The 26,102-nt window shown below is 41.3% G+C and overlaps 1 protein-coding gene across 2 annotated transcripts in view; it reads right to left on the bottom strand.

The window, feature by feature from the left end:
• Positions 1-26,102, bottom strand: part of heatr3 (HEAT repeat containing 3) — a 50,370-nt gene that overhangs the window by 23,642 nt on the left and 626 nt on the right. The window contains exons 1-6 of one of the 2 annotated variants that reach the window (XM_069901624.1): positions 21,596-21,770; positions 19,966-20,138; positions 17,282-17,369; positions 16,837-16,949; positions 12,372-12,481; positions 22-162 (exon numbers count right to left, since the gene is read on the bottom strand). In XM_069901624.1, the coding sequence (XP_069757725.1) occupies positions 22-162; positions 12,372-12,481; positions 16,837-16,949; positions 17,282-17,369; positions 19,966-20,066 (553 nt within the window). In that variant the 5' untranslated portion in view covers positions 20,067-20,138; positions 21,596-21,770. Of the gene's footprint in view, positions 1-21; positions 163-12,371; positions 12,482-16,836; positions 16,950-17,281; positions 17,370-19,965; positions 20,139-21,595; positions 21,771-26,102 lie in introns of those variants that run through there. The other variant, XM_069901623.1, reaches the window with a different exon arrangement.

Below are 26,102 nucleotides of genomic sequence, written 5' to 3' on the forward strand. Positions count from 1 at the left end.
TTGGGTTACTTTTTTTTTTACCTGCCACGAGGGTCCTCAATAGCAGATATTCTGTGGTATCTTCTGATGAGAGAAGCACCATTTCCAACACTTGGAGGGACAAGGGAGTTAAAGACGCCAAAAGTTCTGTATTGTCTTCAGAAACTGTCTGTAAACAATAAGCTGAGGATGGAAATAACAAATACACCTCATTTTAAGCCTTGTGTATAAAAATTTCACACATGAACAGATAAAAAGTCTTGTGACAAAAATCAAATCAGTTCAATTATAAGAAATGGACCCACATATTGAAGTTGTTAGATTCTGGTTTGGGATTCTCACATATGCATCTTTGATATTTTATAGTTCAAAACCTAAATGGATCCACTGCTTAGCAAATACATCCAGTGAGTACATGAGTCACACACAGAAGCAGGCCCTTTGGCCCAACATGTCCATGCTGACCAAGTGAGTTCCATTTGCCTGCGATTAGCCCACATCCTTCCAAGTCTTTCTAAATGTCTTTTGATTGTTAGAATTGTCCTGACCTCTACCGCTTCCTCTGTGTGAAGAAGGTGCCCCTCTCAGTTCCCTTTCAAATGTTTTTAGATACAGGCTATCCCTGAGTCACAAATAGGTTTTGTTTATACAGGGGCCCACAAGTTGATTTTGTCCACAAGCCGTAAAATACAGTGTGGCCTTGTGCTTAATGATAATGAGTTTGTCTTACAAATTGTTCATTGTGCATGTGCACCAGAATACTTGCTGCAGCCAAACAGGTACTTCATAAAAGTATGTATGCAGTAAAATCTCCATTATCTGGATTTTAAGCAACTGGTAGCCTCATGCATCTGGCAAAAAAAATGTAGAATAAGTTAAAAAAAAAAGTTCAAAATTGGTGCCCCCGAGCAGTTAGTTCGTCAATCGCACAACATGCAATCTCAACCAAGCGGAAAATTCACTTATGTGACATCTACCAATCCACAGAAATGCCAGATACCAGGAATTTCACTGTATTTTAATCAAAAAGAGATAATATTAAAAGATAGATAGATAATAAATATTCAGTTATCCTCATACAAGAAGTGACTTTGCAGTGGTACAGATAGTCTGATAGCTGTTGGAAAAAAATGGTTCTAGAATGTAGAGTGCTGGTCTTCAGGCTTCCATGCCTACAGCCAAAGGAAGCAGTGAGAAGAGGCTGTGAACAGGGTCATAGGGTCATTCATTGGAGGACACACCAGCTGCCAATCAAGGTTTGGTTCCACTCCACCCATTAACGCACACCTTGCTGTTGGCCACATGTAAATTACTTGAGAGTGCACTCTCCAGCCTGCCTGTACTTGGCCTTGGGCCACTGGCTGTTGTACTTAGATTAACCCTCCTGCCACTGAACTATTGGCCCCCAGTAAATGACGTGGGCTTGTCCCTCCAGCACTATAAAGGTGTCGTTTGCTGTGTATTCTCTCTCTGCCAGCTTGGGACCACTCTGCTTCACTCCAGGCCTAGAAATGTGGAAGGGTGCTGGAGAAACAGTTGGTAAGATGTGCACTGCTAAAAGGGTTGGGACTGTTTAAGTGTCAGTTCAGTGTGCGTGCGTGAGTAACATATCGGCTCTGTTGTCCCATTTCCATCCCTGAAATAAACATGTGCTTTGTACTTGCACTTTTGTCTGGTTTTTAACCTGTGGGACCCACACGAACCCGAACAACACTGTCTCCTTGAGACATCTCACATAAATGCCTTCAATGGAAGGGCCCTGGCTATGCTTGCTACCTTCTATAGCTTTGTGCTCCAAAAGGAAAGATTGATCAGTATCTGTTGCTTTGTTTCTTAAATTTATTTGGAGTATTGAATACTCTTGTTGACATCCATACAAGCTTTAGTGTGCCTTTCTAAGTTGAGGTCTTACTATACGAACATCGCCAAAACATTTTCAAATTTTTTTTAAAGCTTCTTTTTTCAATATTTTTAACATTGAAATTTCACATCCAACAATACAGAATACATGGTTAGCATTCAAAAAGATACATTAAATCATGTTGTTACTTCCAAGATACTCCACATTTTAAAAATCAAACAATTATATTGTATTAATATTTTATTCCATAAAAAAGAAAAATCTAAACCCATGACGAAGAAAGAAGCTGTTTGGCCAAAAAAGAAGACAGAATTCTTATCAGAGAGATAAATTATCTCATTTAGTCAACATTTCTACCTTCATAATAAATCAAAGTTTATAAAAATATAACATTTTGGACAAATGTGGATATCCAAAGCAAATCAGAAATCATAATTTTTCCAAAATTTTTTTGGAGCCAAACTGATCTGACAGGTTGAAAAAAATTCACTCGACATGAAATTAGAATGACAATTGTCCTTGTTTCAGGTAACTCCCTCTCCTCTCTCTTTCCATTTCTTCTTTACCTTCCCTATTGACTTTTCTCTCCATCTCACCCCCTCAAATTTCGTGTTACTGTCTCCGAGCTGCAAGTGGTCAGAAGAATCCCTTTTCCCATCAAGAGTGTGACCTCCCTGGCAAGAGCGGGACCTCGGGTTCTGTGGAGTTCCTTCCCCTCCTCCCTCCTCAGCATTCTGGTTTCTGACTCCAAACCTTCCCCTCTGTCTACAGTACATGCATAACAAACTCCCTGATGTGTGTGTGTGGTAGGCCTAGAGGAGGATTCTGAGTCAGGACTCCTGTGTCGAGAGCTCTGATGACTGAGGAGACAGGAGCCCACCGACTCGTCAGTGAGTGTTCACCAGCCCGGGAAGCCTCCCTGGGGATCAGCGGTAGCGGTGGGGACACGTCAGGGGATTGGCAATGGTGATTGGGAGGTCTCGGTGATCGGCAGCAGCCAGCATTTTTTTGGAGAGAATTAAACATTATTTTAATGCTTAAAAAACCTTCCCTTGATGTTTGTTGATGTTTAAATATTGATACAAGTGATTTGCTGTTGCTACTGGGCTAATTTTTTTTTTTAATGACCAGTTCTCCAAAAAGAATTGTACTGTACTTCAAAAAGGTTCCCCACAGTGTTTGAAAATTTAAATTCAAATCGGAAATTGAGAATCTAATCTTTAAACATGACATCACATAGCCATTGAGCTCGACTAGGCAGAGTAATGTCCCTCCATCTGAATAACACCGCTCGCCTCGCCATAAAGAGAAATAAAAGCTAATACATGCAGCTCAGATGTTGTTACCGTTATGTCACTCTCTCCAAAAATACCAAATAAAGCAGTTAGGGGATTTGGTTTAAAATTAACTTTAAAAAGTGCAGAGAAATTCTGAAATACATTGATCCAATATTTCTCAAGGCTCTGGCATGTCCAGAACATGTAAATTAATGAAGCATCTCCATTGATGCATTTATCTCAACGAGGAGATTAAAAAAGAGATAGCTTGACTTTAGATATGTGACTCCTATGGACTACTTTAAATTGTAGGAGAGTGTGGCGTGCACATAAAGAAATGGTAGTAACCAATTTGAAAATTACATTCAAGGTCCTGTTCTCAAGCTTTTTAAATTTCATCTGAAGGAGCCTCTCTTTTTCCCAATAACACATCATAAATGTTAGATATTGAACCACTGTAGAAAGGTTATAAATTAAAAATTTCTTAGGAAATGTAATTGAGATCATAAAAATCTCTAATCTGTAGAAACGAAAAAAATGAGTATTTGGTAGACCACATTTAACTGAAAGTTGTTCAAAAGAAGAAGACACCCCTCAACAAATAAACATTTAATGCCCAATCTATACCATTCTTTAAAAGTCACATCAATTATGAAAGGTTTAAAGAAATAATTAGAAAAAATAGGATGAGAGGGGGGAAAAAAAATCTCATTTAACCAAAATGTTTTCTAAATTGTATCCAGATCCTCAAAGTATGTTTAACCACTGGATTATTAGTTAATTTATTTAGAGATATAGATGTGAGGATCCAAGAAGAGAAATGAGAGAAAATTTTGTTACAGAATTAGATTCCAGAGATATTTTGGACGGTCTTCACAGTTATTATAATACAACTAAAATATAAGGTTTTGTAAACTGACTACCCAATAATAAAACCTAAGGTTTGGTAAAGCTAAACCTCCATTCTTTTTAAGTTTATGTAAATGAACTTTATTTAGGTGAGGATGTTTATTCTTCCATATACAAGGTTGAGTTCCAAGCTTCCAAAGTGAATTTCTTTCAAGTTCTTCAGCTTCAACTTCTCATTCTTTTTCTCTTCAAATAGTTGCTTTTCCAGTTCCATAAGGTCTTCATTCCTTCAACCTTCAGCATGAGACTCTAAACAGTCAGTGTCATCTTCTGCATTATCCTGAAGCTGATGTTGATTACCAAGGGCCACCATTTTCTCCTTCACATCTTCAATTGTCTCGTAAAACCAGACATTATAACAAATTTAGGGCAAAGTTGCTTCCATACATCATTCATTTTTGATTGCTCTACCTCAACCCTACCATTCATACTATTCTTCACTGCATCATAGATGCTGTATAACTTCCAAAATTCTCTTGCCTGCTGCTGCATCAATTGCTTCAATAGCCTGAAAAATGTCTAAAGGAGATTTAAAAGATGAACAGTGATCGATTGGCAAGGTGTTCGGTGGCATGTGCACAATCTTAATTATCTTGCTGAAAATCATCCAAAAATACGATTCCCTGGGGGAATTATCTTCTTCTTCTTTGGCTTGGCTTCGCGGACGAAGATTTATGGAGGGGGTAAAAGTCCACGTCAGCTGCAGGCTCGTTTGTGGCTGACAAGTCCGATGCGGGACAGGCAGACACGGTTGCAGCGGCTGCAGGGGAAAATTGGTTGGTTGGGGTTGGGTGTTGGGTTTTTCCTCCTTTGCCTTTTGTCAGTGAGGTGGGCTCTGCGGTCTTCTTCAAAGGAGGTTGCCGCCCGCCAAACTGTGAGGCGCCAAGATGCACGGTTTGAGGCGTTATCAGCCCACTGGCGGTGATCAATGTGGCAGGCACCAAGAGATTTCTTTAGGCAGTCCTTGTACCTTTTCTTTGGTGCACCTCTGTCACGGTGGCCAGTGGAGAGCTCGCCATATAACACGATCTTGGGAAGGCGATGGTCCTCCATTCTGGAGACGTGACCCATCCAGCGCAGCTGGATCTTCAGCAGCGTGGACTCGATGCTGTCGACCTCTGCCATCTCGAGTACTTCGACGTTAGGGATGAAAGCGCTCCAATGGATGTTGAGGATGGAGCGGAGACAACGCTGGTGGAAGCGTTCTAGGAGCCGTAGGTGGTGCTGGTAGGAATTATCTAGAACCAATATAAATGGCAGGTTTTGTGAAGCAGTGTCTCTCTTCTTCAGGGACATCATGGTTCATAAGCAAGTCTTCAAAAAGTGGCCAATTTTACCCAAGCCATTTTGATGGACTTTCAAATTGAGAAGAGATTGCTTCCAAATTCTTTCAAGGGTGAGTTATTTGCAGGATAAACAAGCAAAAATTAAGTTTGCAATCTCCCACAGGATTTCCATTTCTCTTTCTTGGTGAAAAATTTCGGCTCAAGATGTCAACGGTCCTTTTTCTCCCACTGATACAGTTTGACCTGCTGAATTCTTCCAGATTGTATTTGCCTTCAGTCTCTCTTTGCTGGTTTGTGTCTTGGGGCAATCTTTTCCTCCCTGGTAATGCATGTTCAGGCATACTTTCCTCCAATGAACAGTTGTTCGGCACAACCCCATCCTCCTTAATTATGAGCCAAAGTATCAGGAAATGCACTCACCGAGGAGGCATGGTCAACACTTGCTGCTTCCCTTCATGTTTTAAATGTTATGCAAATTACCCCTTGCTTTAAATCTGGTAAACCATCCTCCACTTGGAACAAATTCTTCTTCTGTGCTTCTCCAAAACTTTTTGCTTTTTCTTGACTAATCAAATGATCAGGTGTTCAGAATCTATGTTGATCTCACACCAAATCACAAATCATCTCTGCTTTGTAATAATAGCCCATATTAGGCCGATAATTCAACAAATGCTTGAGCATTGTCCTTTGTAATGGGACCAACCATTGAAGGCAAATTGCTTAACCAATTTTCAATAGCATTATCACTTTTCAAATATTTTAACTTCCAATAGGATGGGTTCCTTTTATTAGCTGCATGACCATTACATGGGAAAATATGGTGAGAATTATATAGTCCAGTACAGTATTAGTAAAGAATCAGAAACAAGACAGTATTCTAAAGATGACTGATGTTCATGTGTGAGGCTCAGAGTATTGCCATCAAATGTTCTCATTTGCCTAGTCCATGGAGGAAGCGTGTTCTGCTGTTCTTAGGAATGATCTTGTGAACGAGTTGAACTACAGAATTTGGGAGCTCAGCCGTATGCATGGGTGCCCATAGCAAGCTGCTCGTCACCTGGTGATGGCACGTGGTATCCAAGTTCAGTCCCAGTTTGGGTGTTAATCGCAGACAGGTGGCATGAGCCATGTTGCAACGATTCCCAATACACCAGGACTGAAGGAAGGAAAACTCAGCTGCAGCTCTTCATTCTGATAGCTACCGACAGATTGCCTTGCCCGGAATGTGACACTGGAATAAATGGAGTTAGTTGAAAGAGATGAATATTTTAGTTACAGCATCTTTGGTTACTTTCATTTGGAAATGATCTCAAAAACTTAAACAAGAAAATCTACAGATGCTGGAGTAGTGCAAAAGGAAAGGGTAACCTGCCGATCAGCCAATGCTCTTCCCATGCTAAAATCTTTCCTCTGATTCCATGGGTTCTCATCTTAAGCAGCCTCATGTCACCTTGTCGATGGCCTTTACAAAATCCAAATACAGGTGCCTACCTTTTATCTGGGATTCTGAACAACAGCAACTTCCAAAAACCGGCACTTTTTTTTGGTAGATAACATCTGCTTATCAAATATGGTTTTTTACATCTCAGTAATGTTAATTTCCTGTAATAAATTAGCATACTTATCTCTGGAACGGCCCTACACATAGGCAGGGTGTTTACACTAATAAGGTTAAGTTGCAGTGATTTCAGAGGCTGGACATTTGAGGTGGGGGTAAGTTGAATGAAATACTACTGAGTTTTTAAAAAATGTTGTGCAAATATTCTCCATTTTCAGTGGGAGACCCCCTCCCCCCAAAAACCTCCCATCCCTGCCTCCGGGGGCACCCTCCCTTATCTTTGGTGGAAAGGTGACTCTCAGCCCCCAGCACCTGGTGGGGAAGAACCAGGCACTGCTCAACCCGGTCAGCACCCCCACTTCTGCATGCAATATGGCCTAAGGTACAAAATAGTCCGGCACCAGCCCTGGGGAGTGGGGGGATGCTGACAGACAGATGACCGGGGTGGGTGGGGAGAGAGACAAGGAACAAGGTATTTGCTTATAGGGATTGCCTTCAAAATGATTCCCAAATCCAGAAGATTCCGAACAACAGCAGGTGTCCGGTCCCAACGAATTTGGATAAAAGGTTAGGCACTTGTATACAACATCCACTGCGCATCTCCCTTGTCTAGTCTACTTGTGGTTTCCTCAAAAAATTGCAGTAGGTTTGACAAGCAAGCTTTTCCCTGTTGGAAACCATGCTGACTTTGTCCTAGCACCAAAAATTTAACCATTTTGCAATCATGTAAATACCTTTTCGTGACTTGTCAAGAGGACATTCTAGATTAAAGGTGGAATAGATGCATCACTCATTTCAGAGACCAAAGACTTCTTTCAGCATAATAAAATGCTTAAAATTGCAAAGCTAATAAATATTAGGAGCCAAAGCTGATTTTAGTACAATAAATTATTAAGCAAAATTAAAATCTGTTTTTGATATCCTTCAAAAAGGAAACAGATTGAGGTAAACTACAGTCTAACAAAGATCTTTAACGGTTACACAAGATAGAGCCAAGGCTGGTAGAAAATATTGTGATTCAAGATAAAAAATAATATTCATTGAAATTATTTGAACTTAAGCAATTATATCACCTGAAATTTAGTGATTTACCCAAAAGATAATAAGTTGGATGTAAGCTGTTGAAATGTTTCAATAAAAAGGATGCAATATTCTCCAGATAGTCTGGTACAGGAATTCACGTTTGGGTCAACCTGAAAATGCCTTTCAATCAGTCAGCAATTTATTACACATCACACGAAAAACATCAAGTTCAGAGCTGAAGCTGTGCATAAGATAACAAAAGCTGAAGACCGTCTTCTCATTTTTATTTCTGAACAAGGATATGCTTTTGAAATAAAGCATTCTCTGCAATATTTTGACAGATAAAGGAGTTGATTCCTTCTATTCACCCTCCCACTGAGAGAATGCCTGTCTTTCTGTTTACTCCTACTCAAAGAGAAGCAATGCATCTTTCACACAATAATTTGCAATAACATTGCAAATACCCAGCAGAGACTGAACAAATAAACGGTCTCCAATTAGTGTCAGAACACAAACTTCATCAACACCAGCAAACGAGATTGTCAGAGAGGGAGGTTTGAATAACATGCCAATATCATATCCACAATTGCAACAAACACGATGACTTCAAATTTTGTAGGTTCATGTAACACTATATTCTAACTCATCTGAACACAAGTAGAAAGTAGCTTTACAATTGTTCAGACATTTTCCAATGTATTTTAAAAATAAACTATTCTATTCTTAATAGCTTTGCAAATATGGACATCATACTATCAGATGGCTCCAAATCTGATCAGGTCACATGTCGATGTCTTACATGCCATTTCAGAAACCCATCTCTAAAATTGGTTGTATTCAAGAAACAACGATGAACTTTTATTTCATAACTGAGCAGAAAACATTACTTCCTGCAATCAGTGATCAGATTTACAAGTGAAATGAAACAGGTTGGCATTTTTTGAGCATGAGAAAATTGATGAGAGTCCAAAGGGGTGGACATGAAAAAAATGCACTTACGATATATTGAAAACATGAAAGACAAAAAGATATGCTACACTCCTTATCTAAAACTAAGAATGATATGGAACTATGGAAAACTATAGAATATATATATTGGATGAACATTTTAGCATAATGGAGCAAATAGCTTAAGTAAACAGTTAACAATCAGAGCTACTTTCCATTTAGGAACCAGAATAAACCTCTGAGACATTGTCTCTACATCGAGACAAATTGCCAGCAATTTTCACATTGCATTCTGATGATCTCCTGGCACTTGGGCAGGGAAGTCTTCATTAGAAACCTATGATCAACTGAGGTTAGCAGTTCTGCTCCACCAATTGCAGAGAATAGATAGTATCAACTAATGGAAATTTTACATTTTTAATGGAATTAAGTTTATCAACAAAACATTTAAATTGATTATTGGTCTGAATCACACATGGAGCAATATAGTGTGATATGTTTCCTGACTTCGAGAACAGTGGACCAGATGGATTTATGACTATTGCTTTCTGCAAACCAAAACCAAAATTGCTTTCTGCAAACCAGCTCAGCCTGCCATCCATTTTAATTTGGCAGAGTTGTTTAATAACCTAATTTCTACATTGGTATTATAATTCAATTCTCCCAGCTCAGGCTCGACATGTCCAGAATTCGAGCTTGAGTGCAAACCTTCTTCTGGTCTCTGGATGCTCCCATAAATTCCATTCACTTACAAACTTAATCATAAAAAAGAGCTCAAGTCGCACAAGGTGATGAAGATGGCGGGGAGGGGGTACTCAATGTGAAAAGGAAAGATTAGTTGATGCCAGATTTCTAATCCTAGTTCTGTGTCACTGTGGTCACATGGTCATGTTCTGCCTATTTGGAAAATTACAGCCACAAGGCTTGAGCTCAGTCATAGGAAGAGACAAATTAAAAATGGACTTTGGAGGGTTTTTAACTATGGAATTTAACATCCATCCTCCGTTTTTAAAATAATGGTTGGAAGAAAACAATGTATAACCTGCAATAATCAATCATTAAATTGTGCAATCTCATGAACCAAACTGAATCGCAAAGAGATTGAAAAGCACAAAACTTCTCCAATCAAAGCTGGCAGTACAAAGCACTGAAGTTTAAACGAGAAGGCCATGAGACAGTCGACAGGCGAGTAAACACACACACACACACAATCTAAAATGAAATAATGGCATTTCCTTTTCAGAACATCCCAAATTGCTTTCAAGCTGATAAAGTATTTTTCAAGTGCAGTCAGTATGGCATTTTTGGAAAGGTGGCATCTAATTAATACATGTTAAGCATGTATAATTTTACCCTGACAAAGGACAAAATGTCGGTTGTAGATCTTTACCTCCTATGGATGCTGCAGGACCTGCTGAGATTCTGTATTAACTGAGATCATCTGACAATTATTTGTTCTGTCTGCCTTGGACACTGAAATCTCAAAGAAATAACTGAAGATTTATGAAGTATCCTCCATAATCCCAGATAATCCCAAAGCACTTCATAGTCTTTTGAAGTGTAATTATTGTCATTTCCACACAAGGTTTTCCATCATATTGATGGAAAAATGAATGTTGGGCTGCTCTTCCTCAATTAGTGTCATAGGCCAGGGTTTATGCCTTACCCAACCAACGTCCTACCTTGACCCTGACAGCAGAACCTTAAATATTTTCATCAGGTTATCAGATACAAAACCATATTATTTCCAGAAATAAACTAGATTGCTATCTTTGAGTTATAGTTTAGTTTAAAAGTTCAAAAGAGCGCATTTGGTTCGTTTTAAAACTTAATTTGTTGAGGTACAGTCAAAAACCACTTTTTCATCAAATATCTTTTAAACCTGGTTTCTTTGCTCCACTTAAACTCATATTTTTTCAAAATCCAGTTTGTGGAAGATATATTACTGCTGTCATCAGGCACTGACAATTCAAATGAAGTCTTTTGGCACAGTGTAATCAGGCAAATCAGACTGACTTGGGAAAAATGAGAACAGTATTCCTCAAGGTGGAGCTCACCAAATCCCTCATTTTGTTGTTCCCACTTTAAAAATCAACCAAGAACTCATTCAACCACTCAAGAGCATTTCTGAACTACAAAGAGTACTTCATATTTTTCAACTGATGTGTTTGACTCAAAGTTTAATATCCATATCTTCCAAATAACTATGCCTTTCTTGTCCAAATCCCAGAATAATTTTCAGTTCTATGCTACAGGTGGTGTTTAGCCACCTTTTAAACCCCTTGTAGTCTTATCCATCTGTACCAGTCATTCAGACAGACACACAACAGATAGTTTTCGCAAACATTTCTTTCTCATTACAAAATGTTTAAATGACCATTCAATCCATGAGTGTTAGTGTGATCCTGCTGATTGCATTTCTGCCCAAATGAACATGCATCTTTCAAAGGTCTTCTGTAATGAAATTTAACCACACTTGTCTGATTTTGACATTTATCTGAGGAAGCTACAGTACAAACACATGCAGAACTCAAAGATTTACACTGACTTGATAATTATTCACCATGCACTTTTCTATCATCCATAAAATTTCAGATAAGCTAAAGAAAGCACATCTCAACAGTGTAAAAGCAACAGATTTGCTAATAGAATACCGCAGAAATGCTGATTCCACATGGTTGTACAAACCATGCAAACCATGGTTTGACAGTGGAAAACACAGAAAATCATAACATACACATCTGCACTCCTGCACAATTGTTAACAGAAAGGAACACTGAAAAAGATGTAGCAAGGCTAGCCACCTGATAATGAAAATTAGGCCACTGAACTATTTGATCCCAAAAGCTGAATTAATGATTTTTTAAAAAAACACATGAATCGATGTGGCCAATGTATGCAATTTTCTTAAGGTAGATTAAACCTTAAGAAAAATGTAGTATGGACCCATGGTTGACAAATGGGAAAACAGACCCAAATTTCTATAGGGAGTTTGGGAAGGAAAAAAGTACTGAAGGTGTACATACAGTTCAAGTATTTTCTGTCTGGTCTCAAACTACTAAGGCAATCCAAATTAGCTTCTCCACATGATGTACTCTTTTTCAAATTACATCCCACTTACATACAAATTAAGATAGAGTCAAAATCCCCAGATTCTGGCACCTGTGGGGATTGGCAGATGCCTGATAAGTGAATTTTCTGGTTATATGAAATTGTGTGTTGTGATTGGCGAACTAACCATTCAGGGGCACCAATTTTAAACTTTGTTTTTTTTTAAACCTATATTTATTTTCTGTGATTTTTTTTGCCAGCTGATTGAGGCTGGCAGTTACTAGAATCCCAGATAACTGGGATTTTACTGTAGTACCAAATAATAACTGAACTGCCTCCATTTTTCTAAAGTGGTCAAAATCTACCAATAGAAATATTAAAACAATGAGTTAAAAGATGATGTAGCATGAAGAACTTAAAAAAACAAATAGCTGAAGTTCTTTATCCACGTGCATTTAATTTTAATGGAATATACCCACCTGCAGAAATGGCCAATTCTATGTTGTTGTTAAACCGTCTCAAGCATAGAATACAGATATCCAATAAACCTTCTTTGTTGAAGATGGATACTGCCCTGCTGCTGCTTTCACTTAGAAAGCAAAAGAAAAATGCCCAATCATATTACAATATCTTTCCTTAGTTAAGATTCCTCCATTTTGCATACAAATCTACCCCCCCCCCCCCCACCCCAACCACCCATCAAATTAGTCTTACAGAATAAGATACCACATCGTCAGGCATATTTCTCTCCAGCACAGATTAAATGCAGTCAAGAAAAAAACTATTTGTAGCAAAATAATGTACATTTAATTATAAAAAAATGTGATGCACGTTACATGCAAGCATCTTATCACAGAAGCATCAATCCTAGCAGAACCCAACAAATAACAGTCCCAGATAAGAGATAGCCAACTGCTGGAATCTGAATCTGTACCTCCTACGTTTACAAGAAAATGAGGGGTTGACCAGAGATTCACTGAGAGAGTGGTCTCTGTAGAAAGCAGAAATAAGATAAAGCAAGCAGCTGGTGATGGAATCCTGTTAGAGCTGGTGGATGTGGCAAAAAATAATGCTTGCTGTGGATGGTAATAGGTGGAGAGTCAAGGATCAAGGGAACTCCATCACTATTCTGTGTGGAGGCAAGAACAGAAGTATGGGAAATGAATAAATGAAAGGACTCCAACAATGGAAGAGGGGAAGCCATGAGGAGGAAGACATTTTAGAAGGGGATTGACAAATGGTGGGGGTGTGTGCCTAAGACTTTACTAGCCCGACCAGTGTCCAGACAGTCCCACGTCTGCCACAAGGGCATCCCACCTAGGGAGCCGAAAATGGGGGAAACCTCAGGTGGGCATGTAGGTGGTCACTGTGAGATAATAGAGCCCCAAGACTAAACAGGTAAGGGGCTAAATGGGTGAGAAGACCGACCCCACAAGCTGCCAGGCAAACGTCTCCTACTGCTTCAGTTGGGAGATGAGGGGCTCCCAATTCCCTTCTCTCTCATGCGGACATGAGCGCTCCTGACAACAGTGAGCCACTTCGGCAGGTCGTGACGGCAGCACAATGCAGGATGAATGGCCATCTTTGTTAACCATAATCCCTCACACAGCTGGATTTCCCAGAGTGGTTCCAGCTGTGCAAGGGATTATGGGAAATGAAGTCAGCCATTCATCCAGCATTGTGCCGCCGTTGCAATATGCTGAAGCGTGGTGGGGGGGGGAGAGGTGCATGGGCAGGAAGCCGTTGGTGGGGTGGGGGAAGAAGAAGCGTAACGCATCATCAATTTGGACTGCGCTTTGAAAGGCTCGGGAGGTCCTGAATTCCCAGGAATTTCACTGTGACAAAGTAGGGTCACCTGCATTATGAAAATGGCTAGTGACAGTGTCACCCCAGAACTCACATTAACAGAAAATGGGATGGGGGTGGGGGCTTTTATTTAAAAACACTAAATTAGCTAGCCTTCAGTCCTGACTCCTCCTGGTTATTGTTACAGGGATCCACACAGGCACTTGTGGCACCCGTTTGAAGAGGACGCAAGCAGGAACAGCATCCTGATGCCAAACGACACCCCAGACAAACGTAGCGCTCCATGTGCACCTGGATACATGACTGCTGGCCAGCTCTCCTTGCCTCACCACAGGATAGCATGGCAATGGGCACCTGGGCTCTGTGTTTAGGGAGCACTCAAGCCTGAGGCCAAGGCATGGGATATGCAAGCCAGGAGGGGGCTCTGGCACCTGATGGATGACCTTGCATGGTCTGCTCGCAAACATTGGTGGTAAGGGTGCTCACATTTGCCAGCCAAGCCAGAGAAACTGGGTATACAAGCTGGTAACGAAACAAATTTCTTTTTCTACCCTCCCCTCTGACACTGGGAACAGTTTTGACAGCACCCTGTTCCATCAGTAACACAGCGGCCCACTTTGGTCGGGTTGGGTGGGGGGGGGGGGGGGGGCACTGGTGAGGTGCTCTCATTGAATATGATTATATGCCTTGTTCAGCATTTGGAAGTCACTTGTGTATATGTTGATCCGCTTGATTTTTATTGTTTTAAATTTCTTTTTTTATATATAAAAACACATCCTTTTGTTTTTATTTAAGTTATTACATGTACATAAGTCATTGATTGGCATCATAATAACTCCAGAGTGATGTAGCTTCCGAGGGGTGGAATGTTGTGTGTGGAGGAAATGTGCCCCCCCCCCCTCAATACATCCCTCCCAGTCTAGAATGTATTCGGAAGTCACACCACCTGTCAGTCAAGGTTGGACTCCGACCACTAATTAGTGCACACCTTACCATTGGCTAATTCAAATCACTCAGCATCACCATTGGCTAGACACACAGATTAGTGGTGTATTTAGCACCAGCAGAGAGAACATTTCCCTCCCTCTGCCTCATGGTGATAGCCCCAGTCACCATTCCATGCCAGGTCACTACTGTGGACGTTTCTTGGAAGGGTCGCAGGTAAGGTAAGCCATGGTATCACTATAGTTCAAATTGTTATCGATCGATACTTGCAGTAGAGCTGCACCTCCCAATGATCAGGGGTCCAGGAGTGTGCGTATACCCCTGTGGGTACTGTTTGTGCCAGAGCTGCCTTCCATCTATCAGGGAGGGTGTGTACTACCCCTGCTTATAGTGTGCGAATGTCAGCACCACCTGTGTAAATTAGTCACTGTGAACTGTTTAACCTTGACCTCTCATCTTTTATGAATTGTGCTTGTTTTATTCCCGTTACGATTTTCCCATGCTGTTGGGTGTTAATAAAATCTGTGTGCGATTGCAAACCCTTGTGTCCACACTAGTCTCTCTGTGAACCAAATCTGATACTTTTTCTCAGCATAACAGGGTCAGGGGAGGGGGTGGGGGAATCAGAGGAGGGAGAGTGACAGAGGGGAGAGGGGTTCAGAGTGGAGGGAGGCCATGGGGGGAGGGGAGGGGAGAGAAAGAGAGAGAAAGGTCAGAGTAGAATGAGAGGTTAGGGGAGAGAGCAAGAGAGAGTGCAAGAGAGCGACAGAGAAACAGGTCAAGGGTGGTTCAGAGCTATGTGATCAAAGGAGGGCAGTGGATGCAAGGGGAAGATGGGAGGATGAAGGGGGAGAATGAGCAAGGCAGAGGTCTTGATTTGGGCAGGAGAGCAAAGGACCCCACTCCCCTCCCCACCATGGTCTTTTGGAGACTTAGACATGGAGTGCGGTTGGGGAATAATGAGACAACTGGTAACCAAACAGGAAGAAATACTTTTTGTGGTTTAGGTGTCTGAATATTACCCATTACTGTCCAGCTCAGGCATTAGCAAGTATTCCACTGAGTTGTTTCAAAGATGCCTGGAACAAGAACATTGATCTGAAAACCACGTGCGTGCTACCCAACTTGTGTTATTGGCGGGGTGCGTGACACCATCGGGGGTGGGGGACACTAAAATAACTGTCTAAAATTTTTGTGCAGTGTTTCAGCAGAAATTTATTATTTTTATAAAAATATTCTTGTCGTGAGTTATAAACAACAAAAACATTTTTGTAAGCCCAGCTTATATATCAATATACCTAAAAGGCTAAAACACAATGCTAATGAACTTTTTGAACTTTCTAATGCGCTCTGGTCAGAGCCGTCGTGATTACCCAATTACAATGACGCTTGGAATCACGTGGTTTCATCTGCACGCACTACTGGGGTTTTTATAGTCGCTGCTTTTGTCAAATTTTCTGGTGATTTAGCTACAATATTGTGGTAATTAGTATTTGTTAAACTTATGATATTGTAATTTAAAGGTGTCATTTTAATTTTGCGAGTTGTTTATCTCACGACTATGGCCGTTACATTCTGTGATGTAAGGGAATTACGATTTACATTAGTTCAAAAAATATTACTAAGGATTCTGCATGGTCTGGTACAAGAGGGGGTCTTTGGGGGAGGGACGGGGTGGTGGGTTGGGTGACACAATGAATTGCCAAACTGGGTGACACCAACCCTAGTGATGCCACTGTGCTATCCACAATTTTTTTTTTATCCGGAGATCAATAAATGGAAAGTAGTCATCAACACACCCATTTTTCTCCCATTCTCAAAACAGGTCAAGTACCTTACCCCCCAGCTCGGGTATTCCAATTACAGTATTTCGTTACAAATTATTAAATAATTTATTAGAATGCATAATTAATTCATAGGAAATGAAATGTAATTTCTACCAAAAGTTATCACTGATGTCATCGGTTCTGCTCAGATATATTTAATGATTTACTGCAAAAACTAGATTTTGTTCAGAGCTCAGCATTCTTTATGTAACAAACTATACATTACAATGTTTCAGGCCTGAGCCTTAATGTTTGAGAAAAAAAAGCAGGTAGGCCCTGAAAATTGTTTGCGTAAATGCCAATCATAGTCAGACTTGTTTAACTTTGTTCATAGCTAACGTTTGAAACAAAAGATGAACAAACTCACCACAAATTCCAGAGAAGGTGGATGGCCTCATTGGATACATCTTCTATGAGATTTTTATCAGAGGCTTGCTTATTTTCAGGGTTGACCACATCAGTATCTAATCCTTTACAACACTGCCGACAAGAAACAAAACCAACTCTTTCTTTGCACAAAGAGCAAAATTGTATAAAGTTGTCAATTGGTTCAAAAGGCAGAGTCTGAATCAAAGAATAAGCTTTTCAACATTTTTCCACAAAGCAGTTTTCCATTCTCAATTGTGCAGATTATAGTAGGGACACATAACACCTGTGAAACACCACCCTCCTTCCAGGCATTGACATAAAGGCCAATGAATAATATTCCTTACATTTTCAGATGTTAGCACAGTAAGAAGTCTTCATGGGGAAAAAAAATGACAAAACCACACCATCAAGTAGAATTAGTTTTTTTTACATGAAGAATTTACCTCCTTCAGCAGTGCAGCAAGGGGGGTCAAAACATCATGGTTCACCATCTCATCACAAACATCATATCCTCCACATGCGCTAAGATTTCTGTCATGAAGAGAAAATTCTTATTGGTGAAACTCAAGTTTGTAATCAGTGTGATTGTTGTAAAAACACAAAAATGCTGGAGGAACTCGGTTGGTCACAGAGCGTCCGTAGGAGGTAAAGGTAAACCTTTCGGGCCTGAACCCTTCTTCAAGGTATATGCAGAAAGCAGGCAGGTGCCCGAATCAAAAAAGGTTGGAGCAGGAAGGAAGGAAGGGCAGGGGTCGGAGCACAGGGCAACAGACAAAACCATTATTAGACATGGATGGAAGAATGAGAGGAAAGGTGAGCAAGGTCAGGGGTGTAGCTTTGTGAATGGAGAGCTGGAGGAAAGGAGAGAGAGTCATAGCTAGATGAGTGGAAACATAGGGATGGGGGAAGAGGAGGGACAGAGAGGGAGAAGGAAGGGGAGAGATGGGGAGCTAACAGAAACTGAAGGCGGATGATAATGCCGTCTGGTTGGAGGGTGCCCCGATGGAACACAAAGCGTTGTTCCTTCAATTTGCAGGTACTCAGTCTGACAGTGCATGAGACCAGAGACAAACATGTCAGCATGGGAATGGGGGTGAAGATTTGAAATGGGTGGCAACCGGGAGATCCCCGCTATTGCAACAGACAGAACAAAGGCGCTCAATGAAGTGATCTCCCAGTCTGCGTCCAGTCTCTCCAATGTAGAGGAGGCCACAAAGGCTTCCTCCACCAGCCTTTTTATTCAGACACCTGTCTGCTTTTTGCTCATGCCTTGAAGAAGGGCTCAGGCTCAAAACATTGGTTATACATCTTTGCCTCCTAATGATGCAGCGTGAACTGCTGAGTCCCTACAGCATTTTTGTGTTTTTAATAATTCCTATAACTTGCCAGTTAAACAGGAAAAGTCTGCAGATGCTGTGATTGTAGGGCAATATAATAAGTGCTGGAGAAACGCAAGCAGATATTAGTTGCTCCAGTTTTTAAATAGCACTTTAAAAAAAAGCCTTAAAAATTAAAATGACAATTTTACTCTTCCCTTCAAAAAAATCTTCCCATCTGATCTACAAATAGAATTGTGAAGTTGACAAGTATCATTCCTTATGATTTAAGATGACTATACCGGAAGACAATACATTTGTTGCTGAAAGTAAATAACAAAAATCCATAGACTCCATGGTTGACGTAAAAAATACAAAATGCGGGAGAAGCTCAGCAGGTCCAACAATTTCCTTTATGTAGCAAAAGTAAAGATACAAAACCGACATTTAGGGCCTGAGCACTTCATTAAAGTATGAGAAAATGCCGGCAGTTCTCCAAAAAAAGTGGGGGGGGGGGGGGGGTGAGAATGTGGGTTGGCAAAGGCAGGATATGATAGGTGGAGAAAGGAGGGAGGGGACAGCAGCAATGAGGGGGAGGAGGGATGGCAGGGGGGGTGGAAGAACTGGAAAGACAGGAAAAGGGGAGGGGAAAGAAAAGGCGAGCAGGTTTAATGGAAAGCAGTTAATCCCATCTTGCTGGAGGGTGCCCAGAAGAAGCACAAGATGTGGTTCCTCCAATCTGCAGGTGGTCAGGGTTTGATAGATCACAAGACCATGGACAGATGTGTGAATGTGACTCGGAATTGAAATGGTTTGCCACTGGGAGGTCACAAACACAGCAGAGGTGCTGAGCGAAGTGATCTCCCAGTCTGTGACCAGTCTCTCCAATGTAGAGAATGCCACAAAGGGTGCACCACCTGCAGTAAATTAAGTCCTCTGGATGTACAAGTGAAGTGTTGCTTCACTTGAAAGGCCTGTTTGGGGCCCCGGACCATGGTGAAGGAGGAGGTGTGGGTGCAAGTGTTGCGCCTCCTGTGGGCACAGGGGAAGGTGCTGGGATGTGATGGGTGGGGAGGGATGAGTGCACAAGGGAATTGCAGAGGGAGTGGTCCCTGCGGAACGCCAAGAGGGGAGGAGAAGCAAAAATGTATACGGTGGTGGGATCCCGTAGTAAGTGCTGGAAATTCCAGCGCAAAATATCTTGGATGCAGAGGCTGGTGGGTGAGTTTGAGGGGAATTCTATGTTTGTTGCATCTGGAGGGAGAGGGGGCCAGGGAAGATGAGCAGGGCTGAGTTGATAGTGGTGGAGTCAAAGCCACGTTTGTGGAAGAAGGCAGACATTTCCAAAGATCTGAACTACAAGACCTCATCTTGGAGTCAGATGCGGTGAAGACTGAGAAATTGAGAGAAGGAGATGGAATCCTTGCAGGGGGCAGGATGTGAGGAAGTGTTGTCAGAGATGGACCAGTTGAGTTTAACATCAGGGTGGAAGTTGGCCACAAAGTTGATGAAGTTGACAAGCTCATCTAGGGTGCATGAGGCAGCCCCAATGTAGTCGTCGATATATCAGAGAAAGAGTTGAGGGTCTTGCCTGTGTAGGCTCACATCATGGATTGCTCCACAAAGCCCACTTAAGACAGAGAGATTTGTTGTTAAAATGTTAACAGCCAACAATTTTTTTTTCAAGAAACTGGAATTTATAATTGTTTAATTTGGAACATTCATATTCTTACTTGTTTGAATAAAATATTTCATATTAATTGTTTAAAAAAAACAATTTGATTTGATGCCTGCAATCATTTAGCACTAACCTGAGCGCACCAGCAGCTGTCTCCCTGACACCAACACTGGGATCAAGCAACATTGGTCCCAAACATCGAATGACATCTTTTTGCAGAAATGAAGGGATCATCTTTTTCTCCTGGACAAGTTTTGAAATACTTGCACAGGCTAATTCTCGAACATCAGGAGACACACACTGTAACTACAAGGAAGGAATTTTAGTTCATCATGGCAGAAAAAATGAATTAAACTTGGCTATTTGCACAATGGACCCTCATTTATAGCGATCCACAGAAAAATAGTGACATTTTGTTTGGGTGTTTTCTGAGCCAATACACAGAGTTTATTGTGGTAACCTTTCTTTAAAATGATAGTGTTCCCACTTAGAGTCTTAACATTCCTTTGCTCTTAGAAGCAACTTTTAAATGAAAATCTTACTGATTATATAATCGAAACTTAACGTTGACTGATCTTAACACAGGAATTCTTTCAGATTGTATTCGGTAAGATAGCTTCCATGTGTATTAGAAAAGGACAAGTTAATAAAAATTCTGCAACTATTTTTCACCAGGAATAAAAAGTTAAGCTTTCTACAATTATTAATTTAGACTGCAAATAACATCCATGACAAAAAGTTGAAAACTTGCTTTATAAAACAAAATTGATTATCATCTGGGCTTCAATTGGTTGAAGGTATACATTTTTTTCTTTTTTTATTAAAAAATGCATCAGATTAGACAAACGTCTAGTAATTGTTTTTGAATCAAGATTAAAGCTGGTGAATTTGTAATAGCTATTTGATCAGACTGATTTTATATTTTAAATTTAGACATACAGCACAGGTGCCCATGCTGCCCAACTATACGCAATTATACTATAACCCTGGTACGTTTTGAAGGGTGGGAGGAAACCAGAGTGCCCGGAGGAAACCCACGCAGACACGGGGAGAAGGTATAAACTCAATGAGAGATTCGAACCCTGATCACGGACACTGTTACTGCATTGCACTAACCACTACTCTAACTGTGTTGCCGTAAATGTAAAGCACTTCAGAACATTATCACCAAAGGGAAATCCTATCTTGTAAGCTTCATTTTAGATATTATTAAACAGAACAATGCTGCGGTCGGTGGCAAGCTATGCATTCATACTGTCCAAACTGCAACAGTGTCAATGATGCTACTGGGCCAATCTAAGCCAAGCAGGAGCCCTTTAGATCACAAATACAAATTAGAAACTAATGTGGACACCTTGTTCAATTCAGCATCATTAACTGCCATTACTTTCTAGTTCCCACGATTCACAACAGCATGATTTAAAAAAAACAGGCCAGATACAATGGAAATTTTTAAATCATTTTTATAATCTGGATATTGCTGGCAACCTTACAGTTACTGCCCTTCTCTCAAAGCACCCGAGATGATGGTGGAGAGTCCTTTATTTCTGTTGCCCCCTCAGACTCTAACATGTGCTCTTCTGTGTTGGTGTGCAAATTGCACGTGATGCAAAGTCAGACCTCAATATTATTGCACAGGAGGAAACTGAATGCACAATTCCCGTGTGGAAGACCAGGTTATCAAATTTTCATTAGCCAGGAAATGCATGGAAGTAAGTAATCTTACTTATCAGGTTCTGAGAAACTTCGACTAATCAAAATACCTAAATAAATGTTGAGTCTTGCTTTAAAAAAAAATCATCTGAACAAGACGATCCGTCAGTATCAGCATCATTAACATACAAGTGAGGTGGTGTACGAGTCTCGTGGATCTCCTCTGTCAGAGGCAATTGCTCAGAATCTGATTTAGTTTATTCAGAGTTTTCCAGACACTCAACGCAACTCGTTCACGCTGCAAGTTAATAAAATATGTTTAAAAGGGGGAATGAGATTAGGTAGTTTAGGTCACATCACAAGCAAACATCACATTAGAGAAACAGAAAAAGAGAGGGAGAGAAATAAAAAGCTGCTGCAGTTGGTGAAAGGCTGGGAAAGTGAAAAGCCTGCTAAAGACCCCATTTCAAGACTTCAGCCTATTCGAAACTTCTGTCATGGCTGGTTGTTGTGTTTCTTGTGAACTAGGGGAAAAGCGGTAACCTGGAAGGCGGCACATTTTTTCAGAAAAACACCGGTTCACGATTGGAGGAAATCAGTTTGCTTGTCGAACAAACAACAAACCCACCAAAGACCTTCCTGACTGGTAACAACTTAAGTTAAGGCACCAGAGCCTGTTGAATGTAATGACTGTTTAATTCTGTGCACAGCACTGAAAACTGCCTGATACCAGAAAACCTGGAGACGTGAACAGTAAAGGACTGGACTGTGAAAAAGAACCATCTTGAATGCACGCACACATACACACACGTGCTTAGAATTAGAAGGGGGGAGGGGGCTAGGTAACTTAATAGTGATAAGTTAAATATTGATCTTATTCTGTATTAAGAAAATAAAAACAAATTTTGTTTAAGTAACCATTGTCTTGGTGAATTTCTGTTGTTGCTGGTTTTTGAGTCCTTAGAGTTCATCACAATGCCAATTAAAATGCTGGCCTGAGCTGTCCCATGAGCCTGTGTGTGGCCCATAATTCTCTAAACTATTCCTAATCTTTTGATGACACGTGAAACCATTCAGCCCATCAAGTCTATTGTAGCTCCCAATAGAGCAATCCATTAATCCCATTTCCTCCTCCTCATTCCCTGAACCCCAAATTTATTCCTTTACAAATATGCTGATAAACTCCCCTTCAACCTGTTTTTTTTTTGCTATGAAGTTACACGAAAGGGGAGATTATGGTAGCCAATTAGCATACCAACGTGACTCGGTGAAACTGGAGCACCCCGAGTAAGCCCATGTGATCGCGGAGAGAATGTGCAAATGCTGCACAGATGACATCCAAGCTCAGCTCTCTGCAGCTGTGAGAATTCAGCACTAATTACTGCACCACCACCAGATATCTCACATTGAAATAGTTCTCTCCTCCTCATGACCAAAGGTTCAAAGAGAGAATCCCTTCAGAGATACTAGCCTCTTAAACTCCAGCACCTGGGTAGCCCTCCAGGGACCCAGGTGCAATTAATGGGGCAAAGGTGCACCTTTTAAATTGCAGGGGGAATCAACCCATTAAATCGCCAACCCGAGAATTTAAGGAGGAAATCCCGCCCCCCGCAAGGATGCGTCACGTACTCACCGGAAGTTCTGCGAGATGTTCAAATGCTAGCTGCCCAGTGACACACACACGGAAGTGCTGACGTCACCAGAATAAGGGGGTCAGCCTCTTTTGTTTTCAAATCACCTGTGGATGAGACCTAGGTAAGTTTAACTGGGTTCCCTGACTACGAGGTAGGCCAGGGACCTAGTTGGATTCCGACGGGGTTGAACGTGTCAGACCTTTTCTAACTGCTGTGAAACTGGGGCGCTAACCAGGCACCATGGCAGTTTGAAAGGGCCCACTGAGGCTCATGCCACCTCTGCAACCACACAGACCCCTGGTCGATCCATTGGTAACCAGAGCTCCAGACCCAAACTTCCAGCACGACCAGTGCCCGAGGCCCTTTTGGAGCCCATCTTGTCCCTCAGCACCCTCAAGGATTCCAGTTCCAATACTGATACCTGGTTCCCATGAGTAAGTCTCCAGCAAACCGCAGCCTGTGTGGGTCCTTCAGCTGCTGAGCCCCCTTGCTAGTCAGCTGCTGTTGTCACAGTCCTGTAGGGTCATCTCCTCTGCTTCTCCTTCTCAATGGAGGTGCTCTCCTCATTTTTGGTGTTTTGCGCCAGTCCGCTGCTACCCCAGAGTCAATTTTATTATTAACGGTTTTCAGTAATGCGTGAACACATCACACACACACACACACACACACACACACACACACACACACACACACACACACACACACACACACACACACACACACACACACACACACACACACACACACACACACACACACACGTTTTATTGCTGGGTGCAAGTTATCCAACAATCCACCTCAAACTCCGATTATGAGCACAGGAAAACATAAAAGCAAAGATGACGAGATAATCAGACAGGACGGAATTCTGAAAGCAATAGATCAAAGAGACTTGGGAGCCCTCATGTAGGATTCTCGCAGGTTGAGTCGGTAGAAAGGAAGACAAATGCAATGTTAGCACTCATTTCAAGAGGACCAAAATATAACAAAAATATAATGCTGAGGCTTCACAAGGCATTTAACAGATCACATTTTAAGGACTGAGGGCAGGTTTGGGACGCATAGCAGAATCAGAATTTATTGCCATGAACAATAATGCACAAAATGTCAGGCAGTGTCTTTGGTTCACTGATTATTCAGAAATCTGATGGCAGCGGGAAGAAGCTGTCCTTGTGTTGTTAAGTGCTCGTCTTTAGGTTCCTGTACCTTCCCCCCCACCTCCCCCCCGATGGTATTAGAGTGAAGAGGGCGTGACTGGGTGGTGGGGATCTTTGAGGATGGAAGCTGCTTTTTTTTTTTAAAGACACCGCCTCCTGTAGATATCCTCGATGGAGTGAAATCCGGTGTCCGTGAAGCTGCAGGCCAAGTTAACAACCCTCTGGAGTTAATTCTTGTCTTGAAAGTTGGCCCCTCCATACCAGGCAATGATGCAACCAGCCAGAATGCTCTCCATGGTATACCGGTAGAAGTTTACAGGAAGGATGCAATGGCATTGGAGTGGGTCCAGAGGAGGTATACAAGATCAGTCCTTGGGATGAGATGATTAACATTTGAGCAATTTAATGGCTCTGGGACTGTACTCACAAATTTAGAAAGATGAGGGGAGAAAATCTCATTGAAACATATCGAATATTGAAAGGCTAGATAGAGTGGAGTCGTGGGATACTCCAAATCCAGAGGGCACAGCCTCAGAATAAAAGGACATCCCTTTGGAACAAAGATGAGAAGAAATTTCTTCAGGTGGAGGGTGGCAAATCTGTGGAATTCATTGCCACAGACAGCTATGGAAGTCAAGCTGGAAGTAGATTGGTTCTTGATTAGGAAAGGAATTAAAGGTATGGGGAGAAGGCAGGAAAATAGCTTTGAAAAGATACATTAGCCATGATTTGAAATGGCAAATGGCAAAGCAGACTCAAAGGGCTGAATGTTGCATGGTCTTGTACTTTAAGCTGAACATTGTTGTGTAAACATTTGTATCAACCCATCAGATTGCAATAGAGGGCAATCAGAAAATATTTTGCTTCAGGCAAGGGAAATCTCTGGTTATTGGAAGTGCATTCAGTAAATTTTTGTTTTTATTATGCAAAGTCAATCAACCTTTCCCTTTCTAGTTTCACAGTGACATTTCTGCCCAACTCCTTGCTCAGCGACGACTTTGACTTAGTTCAATGGCACTGAAGAGTTTTAAACATTAACAGCACATTTCAAGTGTTTTTGTCCCCAGAGCGTACACCTCAATTTCACTCCACACTTTCTTCTTTTCATATCCTCATGGTTAATGATATTGCCGAAAGGCAAAGGGTCATCTTTGCTACCGTATATAGCAACATCCAGTTCCATCTCTCCCCACACCCTGAACTCGGTTGTACCCGACTGCCTGGTCGGCATTATGGAGGCAGACAATTCCATAATTTAGCATTGGGAAAGCAAATGTCATCCCTGTTAATATCTCACCAAATAGCAGCACCCTGATATTGATACTTCATGTTCATCTTGGTTTTCAATGATCAGAATTGGTGTTTAGGTCATAGGATGAGATCACCTCCAGGTTGAGGAACAGCTTCTTCCCATGGGGCAGTGAGAATATGGACTAGCCAAAGGATCCGACACTCTCAGTACAAAGTGGTACTTTTTTTAAAAAAATAGATAAGATACCTGTCCTGTATAGTATTATTTGTCTGTATGTGTGTTCTATCTGGTGGTGTGTCTGCGTGTTTTTGCACCGAGGACTAGAGAAGGCGGGTTGGACAATCCGATGAGAATAAAGGTTTGAAGAAAGTTATTCTGACTTCCTGACTCAACACGCCGCCAAGATTCCCCGAATACAAACAGCAACTTGTGCAAACTCTCCCATCATATTCAAACTTTTATTTTGGACTCTTGCCTCCGATAACTCTCAAAACTTTTTTTAAAAATTCCCAACATCAAATTAAAATCCAAGAGTTGTCCCAGGGCCTAAATCGAAAGCACATGGCAAGCCCCC

This window comes from Narcine bancroftii, chromosome 10 (assembly GCF_036971445.1).
Source record: "Narcine bancroftii isolate sNarBan1 chromosome 10, sNarBan1.hap1, whole genome shotgun sequence".
Taxonomy (NCBI): domain Eukaryota; kingdom Metazoa; phylum Chordata; class Chondrichthyes; order Torpediniformes; family Narcinidae; genus Narcine; species Narcine bancroftii.